The sequence below is a fragment of the Crotalus tigris genome, unplaced genomic scaffold (genome assembly GCF_016545835.1).
Source record: "Crotalus tigris isolate CLP2741 ecotype Arizona unplaced genomic scaffold, ASM1654583v1 scf7180000023636.1099087, whole genome shotgun sequence".
Classification (NCBI taxonomy): domain Eukaryota; kingdom Metazoa; phylum Chordata; class Lepidosauria; order Squamata; family Viperidae; genus Crotalus; species Crotalus tigris.
The window spans coordinates 103,086-123,009 of record NW_024100093.1 but is presented as its reverse complement, the minus strand read 5'-3'; the positions used below and the strand labels follow the sequence as shown (position 1 = coordinate 123,009).

At 37.4% G+C, this 19,924-nt stretch overlaps 1 protein-coding gene across 6 annotated transcripts in view; it reads right to left on the bottom strand.

Annotated features, from left to right (window-relative positions):
- The window catches only part of COL21A1 (collagen type XXI alpha 1 chain), a 103,446-nt gene that overhangs the window by 21,315 nt on the left and 62,207 nt on the right, over nucleotides 1–19,924 (bottom strand). For all 6 annotated transcript variants that reach the window (XM_039320348.1, XM_039320353.1, XM_039320350.1 and 3 more), the window contains 7 exons: nucleotides 19,131–19,184; nucleotides 18,980–19,033; nucleotides 14,843–14,896; nucleotides 8,277–8,321; nucleotides 8,095–8,148; nucleotides 852–905; nucleotides 221–274 (listed from right to left, as the gene is read on the bottom strand). In XM_039320348.1, the coding sequence (XP_039176282.1) occupies nucleotides 221–274; nucleotides 852–905; nucleotides 8,095–8,148; nucleotides 8,277–8,321; nucleotides 14,843–14,896; nucleotides 18,980–19,033; nucleotides 19,131–19,184 (369 nt within the window). The remainder of the gene's footprint in view (nucleotides 1–220; nucleotides 275–851; nucleotides 906–8,094; nucleotides 8,149–8,276; nucleotides 8,322–14,842; nucleotides 14,897–18,979; nucleotides 19,034–19,130; nucleotides 19,185–19,924) is intronic.

Sequence of the window (19,924 nt, the reverse complement as noted above, 5' to 3'; positions counted from 1 at the left end):
CTTCCGTAAGGATAGTTCATACTTTTTGTTATTAATAAGGAGTAGCTAATACATGCAGTTTGTCCTTGGATTAGCAGGAGAAGCTAAGTATTTAAGTAATCACAAGTTCATGTCAGGAAGAGAGAAATGAACAATGAACACAAAGCAAGCATAGTTTTTCATGTTAACCAAAGAACGTAATTCCTTGCCTCGCAACACACCGAAACTTAGTCAAATTTACCTTGATACCTGGAATTCCTGATTTCCCTTGTGGTCCTTGTTCACCCTTGTTGCCCTGCAAATGTGAGACTTTAACTAGTTAATGGAGTTACTAAAACAAACTGAACAAACATTCAGAGAGGCAAATTAAATGAATAAACCATGCTACATCACTACAACTCTTCCTCTCTGGAGCTACTGCTTTTCTGAAATTCCCCTATCGTAATGAACACAGAGTAATTTAGAGCAGTACTATGAATTGTGGCTGTATCTGAGCGTGCTGGTGTGTGTAAGAGGATAAAGGAACGTATTAGAGAATGAAAGGGGGATGGATACAGTTCAGTTTACAACTTCATCCTTTTTCATTTCTTACATACATGGAGATGCATTGAAAGACTGCAGTACTGGGCTTATGGGACTTACAAAATCCCATGCAATGAGCATGGGCAAAGACGCTTCAGTGCACAGACTTTTATGTTCCAAGATTTCTACAAGAAGCACATAGACTTCACCTATTCAGATGTGCAAGCTCTTGCTCCCCCTTCCAATTTAAGGAAAGAGTTTTCATATATTTGATTTTTCTCTTGTTACTTATAATTTGGGTAACATTTTTAAGACTTTCTTTTTTACAAGTCAAAGCAAAAAAAATGTACCTTAGGACCTGACTCTCCAGGTAAGCCTGATGCTCCTTCAAGTCCAGGAAGACCCTAAGAAATAGAAATAAAAACGGACTTATACAAACAACCCTCAAAATCTATTTTTAAAACTAAGAAGGAAGGGACACAATCAAGACAGATTACAATTTCTTCTAATGCAGTGGTTCTCAACCTTTTTAATGCCGCGACCCCCAACCGGTCGTAAGTCGAGGACTACTCAACCGGTCGTAAGTCAAAGACTACTCAACTGGTGCAGCACCGTTTGCAGAATGGGACTTTTGGCGGGCTCAGCAGGGCAGAGACAGCCTGGAAAATTCCTATTGGCTTTTGAAAGCCAATAGAATTAGACTCTATTCAAGAGAGTCTATTTTATTGGCTTTCAAAAGCCAAGAGAATAAAAGGGAATAGCACAGCCAAGGAAAAGGGGGAAAAAATGGCAGATTGCGTTGTTTGGCGACTCCCGTGAAATGGTCGTTCGACCCCAAATGGGGTCCCGACCCACAGGTTGAGAACCACTGTTCTAACGTGAACTCTTTCATTTCTTACATTTGAGTAACACAGATTGAAAATGTGCATATATTGCAGTGTGTTACTGCACTCCACCTCTTTTTGCCTTATATTTTTTGCTTTCAATTGAACATTTATCATTAATTCCTTTCAAATACAAATACATATAAAGTTTACATATTTATTATTTAGAGACTGATAATCCCTTTTCCTAAAAGCCTTTCCAAAAGATGAAGTGCTCTTTCAGAGTTAATATGCTTGCTTTAAAAAAAACCAGGCATTTCTACCACTCTGCCAGCCCATGTTCATCTGAATCAATTCTGCCTTATATGTATACAATTTCCATTTATTCAATAGAGTGGAAAAATTTACTCACAATGGAAAAGAGAAATAAGAGGTGGATGAGGGACTAGCTGAGTAAACAGCATTGTCATCAATACTAGACTTAAAACCTGACACTGAAACCAAATTAAACAACAAAGAGCAGAGTGATCCAAAAATATATTGTGTGAAGTGCTTGACCAGAAAAAATGTTGAGAGGCTTCTCCAACATGAGCAGCACCAGTGGGATCCTGTTTGGACTTTGGCAATCACAATAGAAATTTGGGCTTAACTCCACTAAGTCATGATTAATTTTCTCTCTCTTCATCTGCAAGGGCCAATTAAAGTTACATAGTTGTTAGTGCCTCTTAAGTGCAATGATCCATTAATTAAGGAAGGTTAGAACATAAATATTTAATATTACCAACAGTTATAAAATGTACAAATGATAAACTGGCACAGAGGATACACGTTCGCTCCTTCCCTTGCTCTCTTTCCTATCCCTTTCCCATAAACAGTGTTTACGTTATATCTGCCCAAGCATTAAGTACAATGAATTCAAACAGTCAGGGTTTGCAAGCCTATTTCAAGCCTTTGCTTGAAAATCCTCTGTTTATAATAGATCAAGTATGCATGTAACTGGTGCTTTATGTATGGCTCAGGTTCAAGCCAGACATAATACTAAACAGACTATCAAAACTACATTCTTAAAATTAACGGCAAGCACAAGGTGCTCAGATAATTCTGTTTTCACTGGAATCATGGGGCGATTTAACCTTTTTGAAGGTTAATGAAATAAGCCACTCTAGGAAAAATTTCTTGTTCATTTGAAAAGCCTGGTATTAAATGGGTGTGTGTGTGTGTGTGTGTGTGTATGTGTGTGTGTATGTATATATATATATATATATATATATATATATATATATATATATATATATATATATATATATATATGCATATCCTTAATGGTTGTAAAAATGCGAATCCCGGGCATATTTGTTCAATAATGCAATCTTCGATCTCCGGGAAGGGTATAATCTAGTTATTTATTGTTAAAACAGTATTTAACTGATGACCAGCAAAAGCTAAGTTCTTTTAACCTTGTATATAACTGTTTTTTATTGTTTTAAATTTTATTGTTTTAAATACTGTTTTAACAATAAATAACTAGATTATACCCTTCCCGGAGATCGAAGATTGCATCATTGAACAAATATGCCCGGGGTTGGTTTCGTTAATAGCTAGACTAAAAAGCCTCCCCATCTCCCACTCCCCCCCACCCAAAAAACCAAACCTTGCAGAACGCACAAAACTAACACAATAATCTCCACGTGTTCAAAATCAAAAGGGCCAATCCCACATCTTAAGTTAGGAAAGTTTAAAGAAAGTCTTTTGGGGGGGGGGGATATTCCTTGAAAATAGGTTTTTCTTACATAGTATAGAGCAGTGGTGGTGAACCTATGGCACACATGCCAGAGGTGGCACTCAGAGCCCGCTCTGTTGGCACACGCACCACCACTGCCAGCAGCAGGTCCATCAGGCCGCCACCACTGCCTGGAGCAGGAGCCCCACCCAACACAAAGGAGGCGAAGCAGCCGACTAGCAAGCTCGAGTAGAGGTGGTAGAGCAGAGATCACCAACCATTGTCAATTGGTGGACTGGAAGAAAAAGGAGGGGGAAACATTTTACATGCATGCATGCATGCACGGGGTCGTGAGCACACACACGCTGCAAATGGGGCAGAGCTAGTGCCTGCATGATACTCACTAGCCCTGCCCCGTTCTTGCGTGGTGCAGCTCCTTGAATCTGTACCCCGCGATGTGGCAGTGGCCATTTTTGCACTTTGCAGCAGGTGGCCCAATTTTGCGCCCCTGGTTTTTGCGTGCCAGAGGCAGCACTCAGAGACACCTCCCTGCCCCCCCCCCCGAGTGCACCACAATGCTGATGCGGCCCTGGCACTTTGCGATAAATAAGTGGGTTTTGAGTTGCGGTTTGGGCACTCGGTCTCTAAAAGGTTCACCATCACTGGTATAGAGCACAGACATGAAGAGCCTGTACCCTTTCAAATGCTACTAAATCCCAACTCCCATGAGCCCCTGCCAGCACTACAAAACACAAGAGATGCTAGGAGATATAATGCAGCAACATCTGAAAGTCCCCTGGCCTCCCACTCATGATGTAGCATTTTTACAAAAGTAGCCAAAACTGATGCAACAAGAATGAAGCAAGTTTTTAAAATACAGCATAACAAATTATTGTTGCTTCTTTCTCCAAAACTGGAGTTGCTAATGGCAAATATAACAATAAATGATTGAATTTGGCAACTATAATGAGAATAATTATTCCTTATTCCTGATGAAATTTCCCTCAGGTATTACACATGAATTGTCAAGAAGATTTTCATCCATTCTCTTCTGGAACAACTACTGTAACTAACAGCAAATAAATTTTGCTTTATATTCTGGCTGATTTCTCTTCAGCCACTCTAAATATTTAAATAATCCATGCACTTGAAAGTAAATGGATCCTATCATGGGAAGAAGAAACTGAAAAATAATCATAATAAATGATCTGGAAAAAGTACTATTCAAACTGATATAGTGCTTCCTGCACATGCAGAAACAATCTTGGAGAAACCATAACCACCATGCTGCAAAGCAACCCTCCTACACCAACCATTTTATGGATGTGCCCACTACATGCTTTCAAAATGCAAAATGTATCCTAGTCTAAAAGGATGCCTGCCCAACTTTGAGATTTTAGGATATGTATGTAATATCTTGAACACTGGGTGCTATCTAACAAAACAAAATTCAATGGTGAAAAAAGTAAGGTTCTACATTTAGGCAAGAAAAACCAAATGCACAGGTATAGTATAGGTGGTACCTTGCTCAATAGTAGTAACTGTGAGAGGGATCTTGGAGTCCTAGTGGACAGTCACTTAAATATGAGCCAGCAGTGTGCTGCAGCTGGCAAAAAAGCCAACACAGTGCTAGGCTGCATTAACAGAGGGATAGAATCAAGATCATGTGAAGTGTTAATACCACTTTACAATGCCTTGGTAAGGCCCCCCTTGGAATACTGCATCCAGTTTTGGTCACCACGTTGTAAAAAAGAAGTTGAGACTCTAGAAAGAGTACAGAAAAGAGCAACAAAGATGATTAGGGGAATGGAGGCTGAAAAATATAAGCAACAGTTGCTGGAATTGGGTATGTCTAGTTTAATGAAGAGAAGGACAAGGGGGGACATGATAGCAGTGTTCCAATATCTCAGGGGCTGCCACAAAGAAGAGGGACTCAAGCTATTCTCCAAAGCACCTGAAGGCAGGACAAGAAGCGATGGATGGAAAATAATCAAGGAGAGAAGCAACCTAGAATTAAGGAGAAACTTCCTGACAGTTAGAACAATTAACCAGTGGAACAACCTGCCTCCAGAAGCGATGAATGCTCCAACACTGGAAATTTTTAAGAAGAGACTGGATAGCCATTTGTCTGAAATGGTATAGGGTTTCCTGCCTGAGCAGGGGGTTGGACTAGATGACCTCCAAGGTCGTTTCCAACTTCACTACTACTACTACTACTACTACTACTACTACTACTACTAATTATTATCATTATTATTATTATTATTATTATTATGGATCATCGCACAGTCAGCCAGATTTTCAGACTGGATTTGGCATTTTGTCTACCTATCGAGTCCTTACCCAGGACCTGGGATAGGCAGATGTGGATGTTTGATGGTATTACAGATATCGTCGCAGGATGGAAGCGGTTCCTAGTAAGGCCGCCTTTTGCAATTGACTAATAGCGAATTTGTCAATGCCAATTGTGTTCAAGTGGTGCTCCATTTGTTTTGGGATTGCACCCAAGGAGCCTATGACTATTGGTACTACCCTTGCTTGCTTTTGCCACAGTCTTTCTATTTCTATTTGTAGGTCTTTGTATTTTGTTATCTTCTCCATTTCTTTCTCGTCTATTCTGCTGTCTCCAGGCACTGCCACGTCCACTATCCAGACTTTTTTGTCTTTCTTATCGACAATTGTTAAGTCTGGGGTGTTATATTGCAGGTGCTTGTCTGTTTGAATTCTGAAGTCCCAGAGCAGTTTAATTTTATCATTTTCTATGACTTTCATTATTATTATTATTATTATCATCATCATCATCATCTAAATGATAATTCCGGACATCCCAAAACCAGATTTCTCTCTATAAAAATGCTGTCACCCACATGCAAATTGCCACAAAGTGGCAATACTTTAAGTGCTAATATAGCAGGAGCACTTGGCAGACTACCTAAACTTATTTATCACTGCTTTATATTACATTAATGAAATTACACCCCAAACCACAACCCAACTTAGTAAATTCCATCTTGATTTATTTCAGTGGAATATACTTCATCTTCTGATCTGAAAGCATCAGGTTTGCTCAAAAATCTCAGGGTACCAATCTTGTGTAGTGCAAATTTGCTTTAATAATAGTGATCTGACCAAGAATAAAAGTTTAGGTCTATATTGCAAGCTCACATTCTTCCTCCTCTTTATTTATTTACTCTAGTTATTTATCTAACATATATGCTGTTCATCTTGCAGTGCAAGCCAACACTAAGCAGCTTACAACATGATAAGAATCATCATCTTCCTATGATATTTATGAAGATATAATAAACTGTATATATGCACTGGCATTCTCCTTAGTTTGAGTAGGAAAGGACCTTTTCTTTCCAGAGATAATGATAAGCACAGGATAAATATAAATAAGCAAACAAGGATCAGGCACAGCCTTAATTCACATCTTCCATTCACACACATATTCAAATGTGAGAACTTCTATGTAAACTAGAAGATTGTTATTATTAAAGTGGTAAGTGACAATAATTAAACTGAAACCTAAAGCTAAATATTTGATTTTAAAATATGCACTGAGTTCATGAATCTTTTTAACAAAAGGCAAAAATTGCTTATTTGGTAAACCTGTCACAGGGATCAGAATACAAATTCAAACAGGCAGGAAAAGATGGGGATTGCAGTAAGAAGTCTTTGTTCAGAGAATAAGTGGAAACTGCTATTAAAATGGCAGAGAAAAAGCTTAAGTGGCAATCTTAAAATAGATGACCAATCTATCTTTATGGTGGTCACCACAAAATAGAAAGCCTGACTTGGGTATATATAATCTTATACCAGCACAAATATCAAGAAGAGGGGTAATAGAGTATTTTGCAAAGGGACCATGTGAAACCATTGTATGCTTTTTGTTTCCAGATGTTTGTCATGTCATTCTCTAGTAATAGCACTTTTTCTCCCTCACTGATTGAACTCCTCAACTATTATAGTACTTTCTGAGATTAAATCTACAGTTGAAAGATGAAGCCTCTTCCAAAATACTTCTTTATTAAAATGGAGTTAGTATGTCTACATGAAGAATACCCATCACTTTGAATTTACATTAGTGACAGCCACCATCTGTTCAAAATTAACGTACCATCCATTCTGGAAAGAGAATCATTTTGTGGAAGCTATTAACAGGTCAGAATAGAGGCGCCTCCTTGTTCTAAAACAGTTCAATGTGATGGAAAGAATCATAATTTTCAAGTTCCCTAATAAGTGAATGACAGAACATTTGAAAGGATCCTTAAGGCAATGAATTGTCTCCCCCTTTCAAAAAAGCATTTAACTTCAGTTTCCATGTAGTATTCAATATGCATTAATTCAAGACAGCGCATCTGCAGCATAATTAGTTTGTTTTAATGAAGTTATACTGGTCTCTATTTTAAAACTAGCATTTTTGCCTTCGTTCCATCATTGTCTCCAATTCATTCAGACATATTGACTTCTGGATTTTATAGTTGCTGTGAAAGTACAATACAGAACTGGGTAGCGTGATTTTCTTCAGGTCCATGACTCCTATAATCTTGGCATTTTGCCATACCCACTTCAAAAAATATGGAATAACCAATATAAGCCTGAGACATTTTTGTTAGGAATTGTTGAAGAAAATGTTAGTAAAGAGGATATGTATTTATTCATGTGGTTACAGCGGCAAGAATAGTATTCGCTCAGAATTGGAAAAATTCAGCTGTACCTAGTGAGGAAATTTTAATTTATAAAATTATGCATTGCGCAGAATTAGATAGGTTAACTAAAAGACTCAAAAATCAGGATGTTATGGATTTTTACCAAATATGGAATAAATTTTATAAATGGTGGGGGGAAAAATTTGGAGGTCACTGTGATGAGATAAGTTAAGATTGAGTTTAGAGTGATGTTTTTGTATAGAGTTTAATTAATTATGAATAGGAATGAACTGAGATGTTGGTCAAGTCTGATTTACCATGTTCAATGTTTTTAAACTTTTTCTTTTTTGTTATTTAATAAATTTTTTTTAAAAAATATGGAATAACAAAAACATACAGGTAATCCTGGCGATCCTTTTGTTCCTTCTTGTCCTGGCAGCCCACTTTCACCCTATGATAAATTTAAAAAACAAAATAAAACATTATTTAATTTATTATAGAATACACTGTGGCAGTAATGTTTTAAAGCAAAAAAAAACAGGAAATGTCTCTATATAAAGTCTACATCCTGATAAATACCTTATCTCCTTTTATTCCTTGAATTCCAGGGATCCCAGGAATTCCCTTGGGAAAAATAAATTAAAGCATATTAAACAGAAGCACCACTGTGTTTCTCACGTGAGGCTCTTTACTCCTTCTTTAATTATCCATGGAGATAATTATGCATTTATATCCCACTGTGATATCAGACTTGAAACAGAAGTTGTAAGTGCATATTTATGTGTGAACGACTATCCATTATAAGGAAACACAATCATGAACATTGGTTAGAAATAGCTGCATGTTGGCAGTATCGCCTATTATATTTCTATATACCACTTTGCATGGTATATAATCTTTGAGCTGTGAATCAACAGGGGAAATTAGAATTCTTGACTGATTCTTGAGCATGACTCAACAATGCACAGAGGGAAGCATCTGAAAATTCTTGATCTGGATCTTTAACCACATACATAATTATTCTTATGAAGCATTAAACTTACATAGCTGTTTCTATCCTGGGCTTCTAGCTCATTAAATAAAAACTATGGAATCACTATGCATAATGTATCTTCAAAAGTATTTTTAAATTGATTTTGATTATTTTCTTCCAACATAATAATGTTCCTTGTGTCTGCAAGATACTAATCTTTCTTTCAAGAGAATGTTTTTGCATGAAACTTTCTCTGCTTTCCTTTTTTTCTGTTTTATTTTAGGGATATTGTAAAATATTAAGAAAAAAGTGTTTCATCTCAAAAACAGCTTTTATTTTTGGACAGAGTTGTTTTCTGGGAAACTAACAAAAAACAATGAGGTCTTTATTAAAAAAAGAAAATCTAATTTCCATCCTCATTGTAGCAAGGTTTGGGTTATGACCCTTTCCTCCTACGCCATAAAAAGCATTGGCAAGAAAACATTCAGAAAAGTACTTGGTGTCTCTGTGGAAAACCCTGACTATCTAAATGCAGTTGTGCTTTTTGGCTTGGCTGGTTTGAGTTTACAGAACTCTCCACATTCACAGTGGCTGTGACTCATTTAATGACCACCAAGGCTCATGGCACCCACAATCATTTAACCTTAGCAGAAGTTTCTTCATCACACAACTTGCATACCACAAACAGAAGCTGCCAGTTCACTTTGCTACTGGAAGCCACATGAAAAAAACCAAGAGTTCTTGCCAGGGGTGAGCATATCATAGGATTTACTTGCTAGCAGCCAAGAACAGCCACATGCTGAGTTTTACAAGGGGATCTTCAACCTAGACCTCACCTATCCCATTATGCTGATCATAAGAAGCAGAGGAAATACATTTGTGTGCAGAGTTTACAAGCACACTTTGCCTCCAAAGGTGTAACACATAGTAATTAAATTCTTAAGGCAATATTTTTAAAAGAACAGAATTTATTGTTCTAATTAAAATGTGTAGTATACTTGGATATACTAAAAGTGGCATCCCCTACTTTCTACATTTGCAATTGCATTCAGGAACAAAGACCATACAGTATATCACTATTAGCTGGTGTAACTTTTGCTTATGCACATAGATCCCAAATGCTGTACTGCTGAATATATTGATGTCTTATGAGACTGCTGTTGGAGAGACCTGCACTGCATTGAAAACAACTAGATTTGTAACAGAAATCACAGATGGGAAGAATGTGACTGATGGGCATTCTTTCATACATCGGGGTCCCAAGACTTCTCTAACCATTTTGCTTGGGGTGATACGAGTAAAAGCCTAAGACATCCGGAGGGCTTCTCTTTACTTATTGAAATGGACTGATTTATACATTAATAAATGGAAAACTAACATAAATTGATCACTGTTAGAATTGAATGGTCCATCCGATCTAGAAGGTCTGTTTATGTGGCCTGGAAGAATTGAAATAGACTCGATCAATCAATCCATCAATCAAAAGTCCTATCAAGACAGCAATCTGGCACTCATATTTATCTAAAAAATATTTTCTGGCTAACCTATCACTACAACAAGGAAAAACTATGCACAGTCTGAAACATATAGTCTTCTGGATATTGTTTTTCATCAAGGCACTTTTAGATTTTTTTTTTTCATTCTGAGTTTTATGAAAAACTATTATGTTTATTTCCTGTAATATTTTTCTGTTAATGACTGATTTTAGTTCATTTAGCTGAAGATATACCAAAGCCCATATTATATATTTTCTATGCCCTGGGATGTCAAACCACCTAATAGGGCTGTATTACTTATTATCCTTCTCATCTGTCCTATTACCATATCCTTAGATTCTTATGACTATAACTTGTTGTATCTCATGATTTATGTTGATTGCTTTTTAGTAACCTATTATGATTTATGCTGATTGCTTTAGTATCCTATGACTATCATTGAGTGTTGTATCTATGATTTATGATGATTGTATTTTTATGATTATCATTATGATTGTCACTTGTTGCTTGTATGTACTATGAGAGCTTATGCACCGGAGACAAATTTATTTTGTGTGTCCAATCACACTTGGCCAATAAAGACTTCTATTTCTATTTCTAATAGATTTTGTTAGACTTCAAGTTGCAGTTAATTCTTGTTACCACTATTCTTTAAGCCTGCCTCAGAATAGCTGAAAAATTAGTAGCAATCATGTTCAGTTTCAGCTTAAAAATAATATATGTCCACCAAAACTGTGATCAGAAATAGCCTTCACTTTGATTCTTCTTATGGTATCTCCACACGAGAATTCACTATGGCTGACACCTACATTTTTATGAGCAAAAATTAAAGAAGGAAGAATCACTTCACATCTGGGTGGATCTTATTAACAGGCAAATCCCTTTTATTTTCTGTTCAAAATTAAATTTCCTTGTTACATAACATTTATTCCTTGATACACAGAAAGCTGCCAGGAGAACAACCAGAGCACACAGCATTTGACAAAAATTATAGATGGAAATTTTAAACGAAGAATGCTCTGTAAGTCACATAGAAAAAAAGGCATGGAGTTCTAGGAAGAAAGGTCATTCTAAAATAGGTAGTATTTTCGTCCTCTAATCTGTCTAAAACCATCTGGCAAAGGCTGGATATTTGGTCAAATACTGGCAAACAAGTCTCATGTTTTTTTAAAAAAAAATTCTTTTTTTAGAATAACAAATACAAAATACTTCAGCATAGTTATGAAATTGTTGTTTAATTTCAAAAGTGAATTAACTTTTCATCTGAACGAATTAACAATGTATTCTGCAACTCGAGTGAACTTTTTCACTGTTCTAAAGCAGATTCAAGGAATTTGTGGAGTGGAAAGGTATATCTGCTTTGTGATAAACCACCCAGATGTCTATGGAGATTCTCAGTCATCTAGGTCATGGTTGTCCCAAAAGTCCAAAAGGACTTTGTTTTTCCTTGAGAATGTTTTGCTTCTCATCCAAGAAGCTTCTTCAGCTCTGACTGAATGGTGGAGGATGGAAGGAGGACACATTTCAAACCCAAAAATACACTAAGGCAAAAGATTGTCCACCCCAAGGGTAAAATACCCAGACACAAACTGAGCAACATGCTATATGTAGTACAATGCAGTGAGACATGTACTTATATGATCTGTACATTGAAGAAACAAAACGCATGGCACAACAAACGCATGGCACAACATAGGAGAGCAAAGCCATCAGGACAAGAGTCAGCAATTCATCTGCATTTGAAAGACAAAGGTCACTCTTTTGAATACATCAAAGTCCACATTTTGGACAGAACACTGCTGGTTTGAAAAAGAGGTCAAAGAGGCCATCTACAGCTCTCTCTCAACAAAGGGGGAGGGATATGACACCACCTATCTCCTGTTTACTATATAATCCTTTCAGCAGTTCCAAGAAGGTTCCACACCCATTTGCATTATTCAGGTGACCCTGAGGACACAGATTAACCTTCAAGTGGCCTCAACAACTCTCAAAAAGAACGAGCAGATGACTGCAAGGAATATAAATCTTTCATTCTCCACCATTCGGTCAAAGCTGCTTGGATGAGAAGCGAAACGTCTTCAAGGAAAAACAAAGTCCAATTGCCTTTTGAAAAATTACTTTTGGGATATACCATTCAGAATTTCATCATTGAAACACTTCTGAATATTCTAAATGAATAAACTAAATGAATAATAAGAATGCTTGTAGTGACATGAGAAATATAAGAGCTGAGGTGGCGCAGCAGTTAGAGTGCAGTACTGCAGGCCACTTTAGCTGACTGTGTTCAGCAGGTCAGCGGTTCAAATCTCACCGGCTCAAGGTTGACTCAGCCTTCCATCCTTCCGAGGTAGGTAAAATGAGGACCCAGATTGTTGGGGGCAATGTAAATATATATATACATTGCTTACTGGTGTACACCGCTTAGAGAGTACTTGCACTTAAAGCGGTATATAAGTCTCATAAATAAATAAATAAATATGTTGGTGGTGGGTATAAATGTTCATGTACGTTTTTGTTTTGCTTATGATGTTGTGCTATTGGCTGATGACCCAATTGAGGTGTATGGTGATTTTTAGACACTATAGCTCCTCCATGAAGAGGATCAATCTGAAAATCAGTATGTCAAAGACCAAAATGGTTATTAAGTCCCTGATATTTTGTTGTGGGTGTAAGTAATATCTTCAGGGCTACCTAGCTACAGTGCTAGCACTGATGTTACCTAGCTAGTTAATGAAAGGTCTGCAATTAAACAATCAAGCTCAGAAAGCACCAAGGACCCCACAACTGTATATCTGTCCAAATGATATATAGGATAAAGAAACAATGGGTGATAGATTAAACAATTGCACAGTAAATACAGATAGGAAATTAAACATGAAATGTAAGTTTCAATTTAATGTTTCTAAACAATTAAAACTGCTGGCTTTATTCAATTTAATCTGTACCATATAACATCTAGCTTTTGTGAACATTACATTAACCAAAACGATAAAGAATGTCGGCCTCTGATCAAACACTAACTCAAAGCAGATTATCCATTCAATGGTTAAATAACTGAGGGAAACAGAATGTTTGGATGCTTTACAAATGGGAAAAATGCCACTCTCTGGGAGTTTTATAAAAGTTGTATGGAGCATTTCATGAATCATTGGCTTTAGGAAAGGCAGTCTTAGGGGAAGTCCTTTGTGGAATTAACAGGGTATATCCTCCATTGGCATATGAGTGAAGAATTTTAATTTGCAATCCAATTCTCTCTCCTGCTCTAGAAAAATTGTTTTTTGTAAAACATGCAGTGTAGGGTAGGTCTACAAGTACTTCCTGGGCTATGACTGTAATTGAGCCTGGCAAATATGATCATAAGTTGTGAAAGTTGTAAACTGGGTGAGTAAACCCAATGTTATGACCTTTTTGCAGTAGTCATTAAGCAAATACTACAGTCATTAAGCGAACGCTGCAATTATTAAATGAACCCATTGTCCACTATGGGGCGGTTTTTGCCAGAAATGGGAAGTAAATGCCTGTTTCTTGCAAAATCATTGTAAATTGAGGTCATGCAACTGCAAATGGCCATAAATGCAGTAAGTTGCCGAGCACTCAAAATGGGGTCATGTGACCAGGGTGGAGGCAACATGGGCACTTTGAAATGGGGTAGTAAGTAGATTTTAGGGGTCTACCATGCTTTCAAATGGTAACAGCCAGTCATAGGTTGAGGACTACCTGCACTAAAAAGGTATTGAAGAATCACAGAGACTAAAGTAATGGGTAAAATGTTGACAGTACCTCCAAGAAGGAAAAAATGGAGATGTGGAGCAGAAAAATGGAAAGGTCCAGGAAACTCTGGAACATGGGCTGAGCAGGCAGAGTTTAGGAGGAAGAATACTGGCAAGTTAGAATTTTGAAGAACTTGGAACTACAGTAAAAAATATGCACCTCGCAAGGATGTTTGGATCAAAATTCTTTAGTTCCTGACAGACATTGCTTTATTGTTCTGTCTGTCTGTCTGTCTATCTCTCACCACTCACTTTTGGGGGTAGATTGAGATGCAGATCTTACTGCTAGTTAACGATACTCCCCAGGGTGAGGTTGGGTGGAAATGATGAAAGCAGCACTGTGAACCCAAGCCCTGCTCCTTTAATATGTGTGCTAAGATGTCATAGAAATGTATGAAAGAGTTATAACTTGCATTATGATGGCACAATGACTCTTTTCATCACTTTAATCCGTAAAGTGGTGTGTCCTGCAGACACCAATCTCAGCTTCCATTCCTCAGAACTCTAACTTCAGAACGCCCCCAAATATTAATCATAAACCACTTTGAGTCTTCTTTTGATGGAAGCAGTAGAAAGTTGTTTTAAATAAATAAACAATATAAAACATTACGCCAACAAGCTCCCTATGAAAGCACTACTTTGCAAAGATGGAAAGGAAGAAATAGTCATGTTGATGAATGTCAGTAATTGCTCATCAAAAAGAAAAGTACAGTAGTGACACAAAGAAGAAAATCCTCCCTAATCTCTTAAAGCAACATTAAAAGATCAGCTGCCAGGATTTGGTATGTGGTTGTGTTCTGTTTGATGCTCAACTTTTAAAAATAGATTTTAACAAGGAAAAGTGAATGCCAGTAAAACAACCTCAAAAGATAAAGAACTTGACATAAAGGTCATTGAAAAACTTACTGGATTCCCCCGTCTTCCTTCTGGTCCTGGAGAACCCTGTTGTCCAACTTCTCCCTTAATGTTAATAAATAATCATGAAACTATTAAATTTCCAGTAGCACACTGGGAACTGTAACAGAATGGACTTAACTCAACCAATATATGGGAAATATCGAAAATCTGCCAGTAAAATACACACAGCTAAATCTTGCTGCTACACAACATGTTTCTTTAAGCTGTTTTTTTAATTCTTCCACTTGTATTTAGTTACAGATCTTGCCAATGATGCAAAATCTATATTCAGGCCTGTTTCCTATGAAATAAATCTCTGGGAAAGACCAAGAGTCCATCCACATTGAGTAGAACATAAAAACTGTGCTGATGTATGCGGCTCTATTGGTTTCTGCCTCCAGAGGGCATAGCTAACAAAATGTGGATATCCTTTCCAAAAGAGTCAGGGGGGTAGTTGATTTGGCTGCATTTGTCAGCTAACAATGACCCAGTGATGTAGACCTTGCTGATTTATGGCTCTATTATCTGCATTTACAGCAACTGGAACAAGTATTGGTTCACACTGGAAAGCATTAGGAGCACATACATGAGATTAGTCAGGAAAATATATAAAAATTTGCCTGGTTATTTTATCAGAGAATTCAGGACAATAGTACAATAGTACAAAAATGGTTGCTGTGTCTGAAATTTTGAAATGACAACTTTTAGAAGAGGATCCAAGCATATTATTTCCCCAATGCTATCATTCTGAGTTGCTCAATACTGCTTGCATTCCATATATACAGTATGTGTGAGAGAAATTTAGAGATGGGGAGGCCTGGAAAAAAACCACAACAATTGGGGGGAAAGACAGGTTATTTTCCTTTTTTTCCCAAAGCCATTTGGGGGAGAGAAAAAGGGGGGGAGACTGTTTTTTCCCTAATTTTTCTGTGTGTGTGTTTTTTTTTCCAGACCTTCCCATCTCTAGACTGAGAAAGCATGTCTGGGCACACTCAAAATAGAGATTCAAGCCATTATTGCCCTAAAATAATTAGCAGCAGCTAACAACCATGACTGATCTCACCCTTCCAAAGCTCATAATTTGGACTTCAATGGGAGATGAACAAGAAATCCCAGAAATGTAAGCTACAGTATGTAAGATTTAGTATGGAGATGGCATCGGTCATGCTTATTCATGATCTGTGCTGGACTCAGGACATGGGTAATGTATCCATCTTTGTGCTCCTTGATCTGCCTGTAGCTTTTGAATTGGGGTTGGGAGGTTCAATTTATCAGTGGTTCTTCTCTTTTCTTTGTGACTAGTTTCCACCAGTGTTGACAGATGGGGAGAGGTTTCACTTGCAATCCCTCACATATGGATGTCAAAGAGCTCCACACTCCCTCCCTGTCTATTTAACATCCACATGAAACCATTGTCTCAATGTAATCCAGGAATTACTGTAGATTTAGTTGTTCTCCCAGGCCTTAGGCGCTGTGTGTGGAGCCTCCTTTTCATTTTGTTTTGCTTTGCTTTGGTTTTTCTCCCTGCTTCAATTAATTTTGTTTTAGTTTGATTACTTCACTCTGTTTTGTTTTTTACATGATGTGTGTGTGTGTGTGTGTGTGTGTGTGTGTTTAGGTTCCTGGTTATAAGCTGTGCACAATTGTATAGGAGTTGGCCATCCCATAAATGAATAAATAAAAGCATTCCAGAAGGCAGCAATACCAAACCACTTCTCTACTGCTGTCACCAGCAGCAGCAGCAGCAGCTCAAGTCCTTGACCTACAATCACAATTCAGACTTTCAGAATTTCCATTGCCAAGCAAGGTGGTTGTTAAGTGAGCCATGCTCAATTTTACAACCTTTTTTTGCCAGAGTTAAGCAAATCACCGAAACTGTTAAGCGAATCATGCAGTCATTACATAAATCTGGATTTCCCCATTGACTTCGTTTATTGGAAGCTGCCTGGGAAGATCATAACACATGTCCACAGGATGCAGCAACCATTGTAAGTATGTGCCGGTTGCCAACTCCCAAATTTTGAAAATGTGACCCTGGGGATGCTGCAATTGTCATACGTGCAAGGACCAGTTGTAACTCACTTTTTTCAGTTCTGTTGTAACTTCAAACCATCACTAAACAAAAGGTTGTAAGTCAACCAGTAGTCATTAACTTACAACAATTTGTTCGGTGACTGTTCAGAGTTACAACGGCACTGAAAAAAGTGATTTATGGCCATTTTTTCAAATTTATAACCATTACAGCATCCCCACGGTCACACGATCAAAATTCAGAAGTTTGGCAACTGGTTCATATTATGACGGTCGCAGTGCCCTGGGGTCATGTGATCACTGTTTGAGACTTTCTGACAAACAAAGTCAATGGGGAATCCAGATTCACTTAACAACTGTGTTACTAACTTAACTACTGCAGTGATTCACTTAACAACTATGGCAAGAAAAGTCGTAAAATGGGGCAAAACTCACTTAACAAATATTTTGCTTAACAACAGAAATTTGGGGCACAATTGTGGTTGTAAGTTGAGGACTACTTTTATTCTTATGATCCATTCTGGCTGGGAATTTAAAAACTAGTGTAACCTGTGGATAGGATAACTATATAATGTCCATTCCCTACATTTTGAAGAAAGTCTAACTCTGAAGTACTCATGCTCTGAGTTTCTTAAAGAGGGGGGGTTATGAACAGTGGAAAATTGATAAATATTTGTTTTCCCATCCAATGGAAAGAGTTCCCAATGAAAACTCTTCCACAAAGAAGGGTGGGATTTGATTATTCCACAGCAGAGTGTTTGCAATGTATGGGTCTACAGAGGCCATCTTATGGAGCACATGATTTTGATGTGTAGCAGAGTATTTACTGTTTTGGGGGGGAAGGAAAACCCTATTTCTGAATTTTTGGGAAGAAACTGAAGAAGATTCCAGAAGAAATGTTCAAAGATGCTTTTCTTGTTAAAATATTCTGACTTTGATTACAAAAAACCCAAGTGAAATGATGTTTTATAGACAGCAGATGTTAAAAGGCAAAATGGTAGCATTTTAATCCAGCAGAAACAAGAGATCATTGCTTTTATAATTTCAAACTATTCAGAAATAAATGCTATACTTCTTGTTTCTGCTCTGTATTATAACCTAGGAATGACTGAAAGAATACAATGTATTTAAACAAAAGCATATATTAAAAATTAGATTTAAAAAAAAATCAGATCGCAAGAAGGAAATCCAGACGATGCACTTGCATTGCTCTTCAAATTTCCTATGCTCCCCGTTTATTGCTGCCAGAGCTACGCTACATGCCAGAAAGAGCAATTTAACCTGATTAGGGAATTTCCAAGGTATGTAGCAAGGGAAAGGATGGAAGAAGTCCCAGCACAAACTTCCTAAGAATTCCATATGCAATAATAACATACGGAAGAGAGCCAAATCATGCAGCTGATGACTGCAAGAGTCTCAATTCTTATATTGTACCTGCATGCCAATAAGCATGGATCAGCTTTGATGTATTGAACAGTCTTAATTAGGTTCGTCCTCCCTTCCATGGAACAAATTTAAGAGCACATAAACATGTTTGGAATCCTTGCAGGTCCTATTAGAAGGTCAAGACGATGAGTGGTGTAAGTAGGAGGGAGTTGTCTGATGCTCCTTTTTATATTATGAATTGTTTCCTTGTTCCCCTGCCAGATGGATTCCCAGTCCACTGAGTCCATTGGGTCTCATTTAATAGCTGCACTTAAGTAGCTGCACTTAAGTAGCTGCACTTAAGTAGCACATTTGTTTAAAAGAAATATAAACATACAAGAATAAGATTAATAAAATAAAAATGCATTAATAAAGTAGAAAAAAAAGGATATGCATACAGGTAGCCCTCGACTTACGACCACAGTTGAGCCCAGAGTTTACGTTGCCGAATGAGACAGTTGTTAAGTGACTTTTGCCCCATTTTATAACCTTACTTGCTACAGTGGTTAAGTGAATCACTGCAGCTGTAAGTGTGAAAAACGGTCGTAAGTCACTTTTTTCAGGGCCACTGCAACTTTGAACGAATGGTTGTAAGTCGAGAACTACTTGTATACGTCATGCATATACAGGAAGTTAATTTCGATTCCAGTTATGAATACAATATTTGCACAAAATCAATACATTGGGTACCTTAAAACCTGGAGTTCCAGGTACGCCATCCTTCCCATTCCTCCCAGGTTCTCCCTGTTTTTATAAATAGAGCTAGAGTTAATCACCAGTTGTAATAGAGCAGGAAAAAGGAAAAACAAATAGAACTTCCCCAAATTTCTCCGAAACTTACAACCCGTCCAGGTATTCCAGGAAATCCTGCAGAACCTTTTTCTCCTTTTGCGCCCTGGTTAAAGAATAGGAGAAAGATAAATAAGAGCAGCAGTAAATCAAACTGTCAGCACCCTGGCAGTGTTTCTCAACCTTGACAATTTTAAGGCATGTGGACTTCAACTCCCAGAATTCCTCAGCCAGCAAAGCTGGCTGTGGAATTCTGGGAGTTGAAGTCCACATGCCTTAAAATTGTCAAGGTTGAGAAACACTGCTTGAAGGCTGACAGAACACCTGGGGAGTTGAAGCTGGCTCATTAGTCCTTCTCATAAAGTGCTAAATATACTTGACCAGTTGTGGAAAAACCTGGACTTAGCACTGTGAAGAAAATTTCTCCCTTATTTTTTTTTCTTTTAGTACTTATTCAAGGTGATAACATTCTTATGGGTGAAGTGTAGTGTCCTTGCTCTTGTTTTAAGATACAAGTTGGACAAGGGATTTGTGGAAATAATTATACAATAATTTCTCCAGCAGTTTACAACCACCTAGGTTTCCCAGGACTGAACTAAAATTGCAAAGGAAGGTCGCCTATGGGAACTCTTCCCATTGGATTTTTTAAAATCTCTAGATAAATGTTATTAAAGTTTTAAAAAGAACATAAAAACTACAACAAATAGTTTCGCTATATATTCTTTTATATTCTATAAACTAGCGTTGAATGAAAAGAAAGAAAAACAAGAGAAAAGATAAAAAGAAATAAAAAGAAGAAGCATCCAATTTCCTTTGCAGCAAATATAAGAATGAATATAAAGCTAA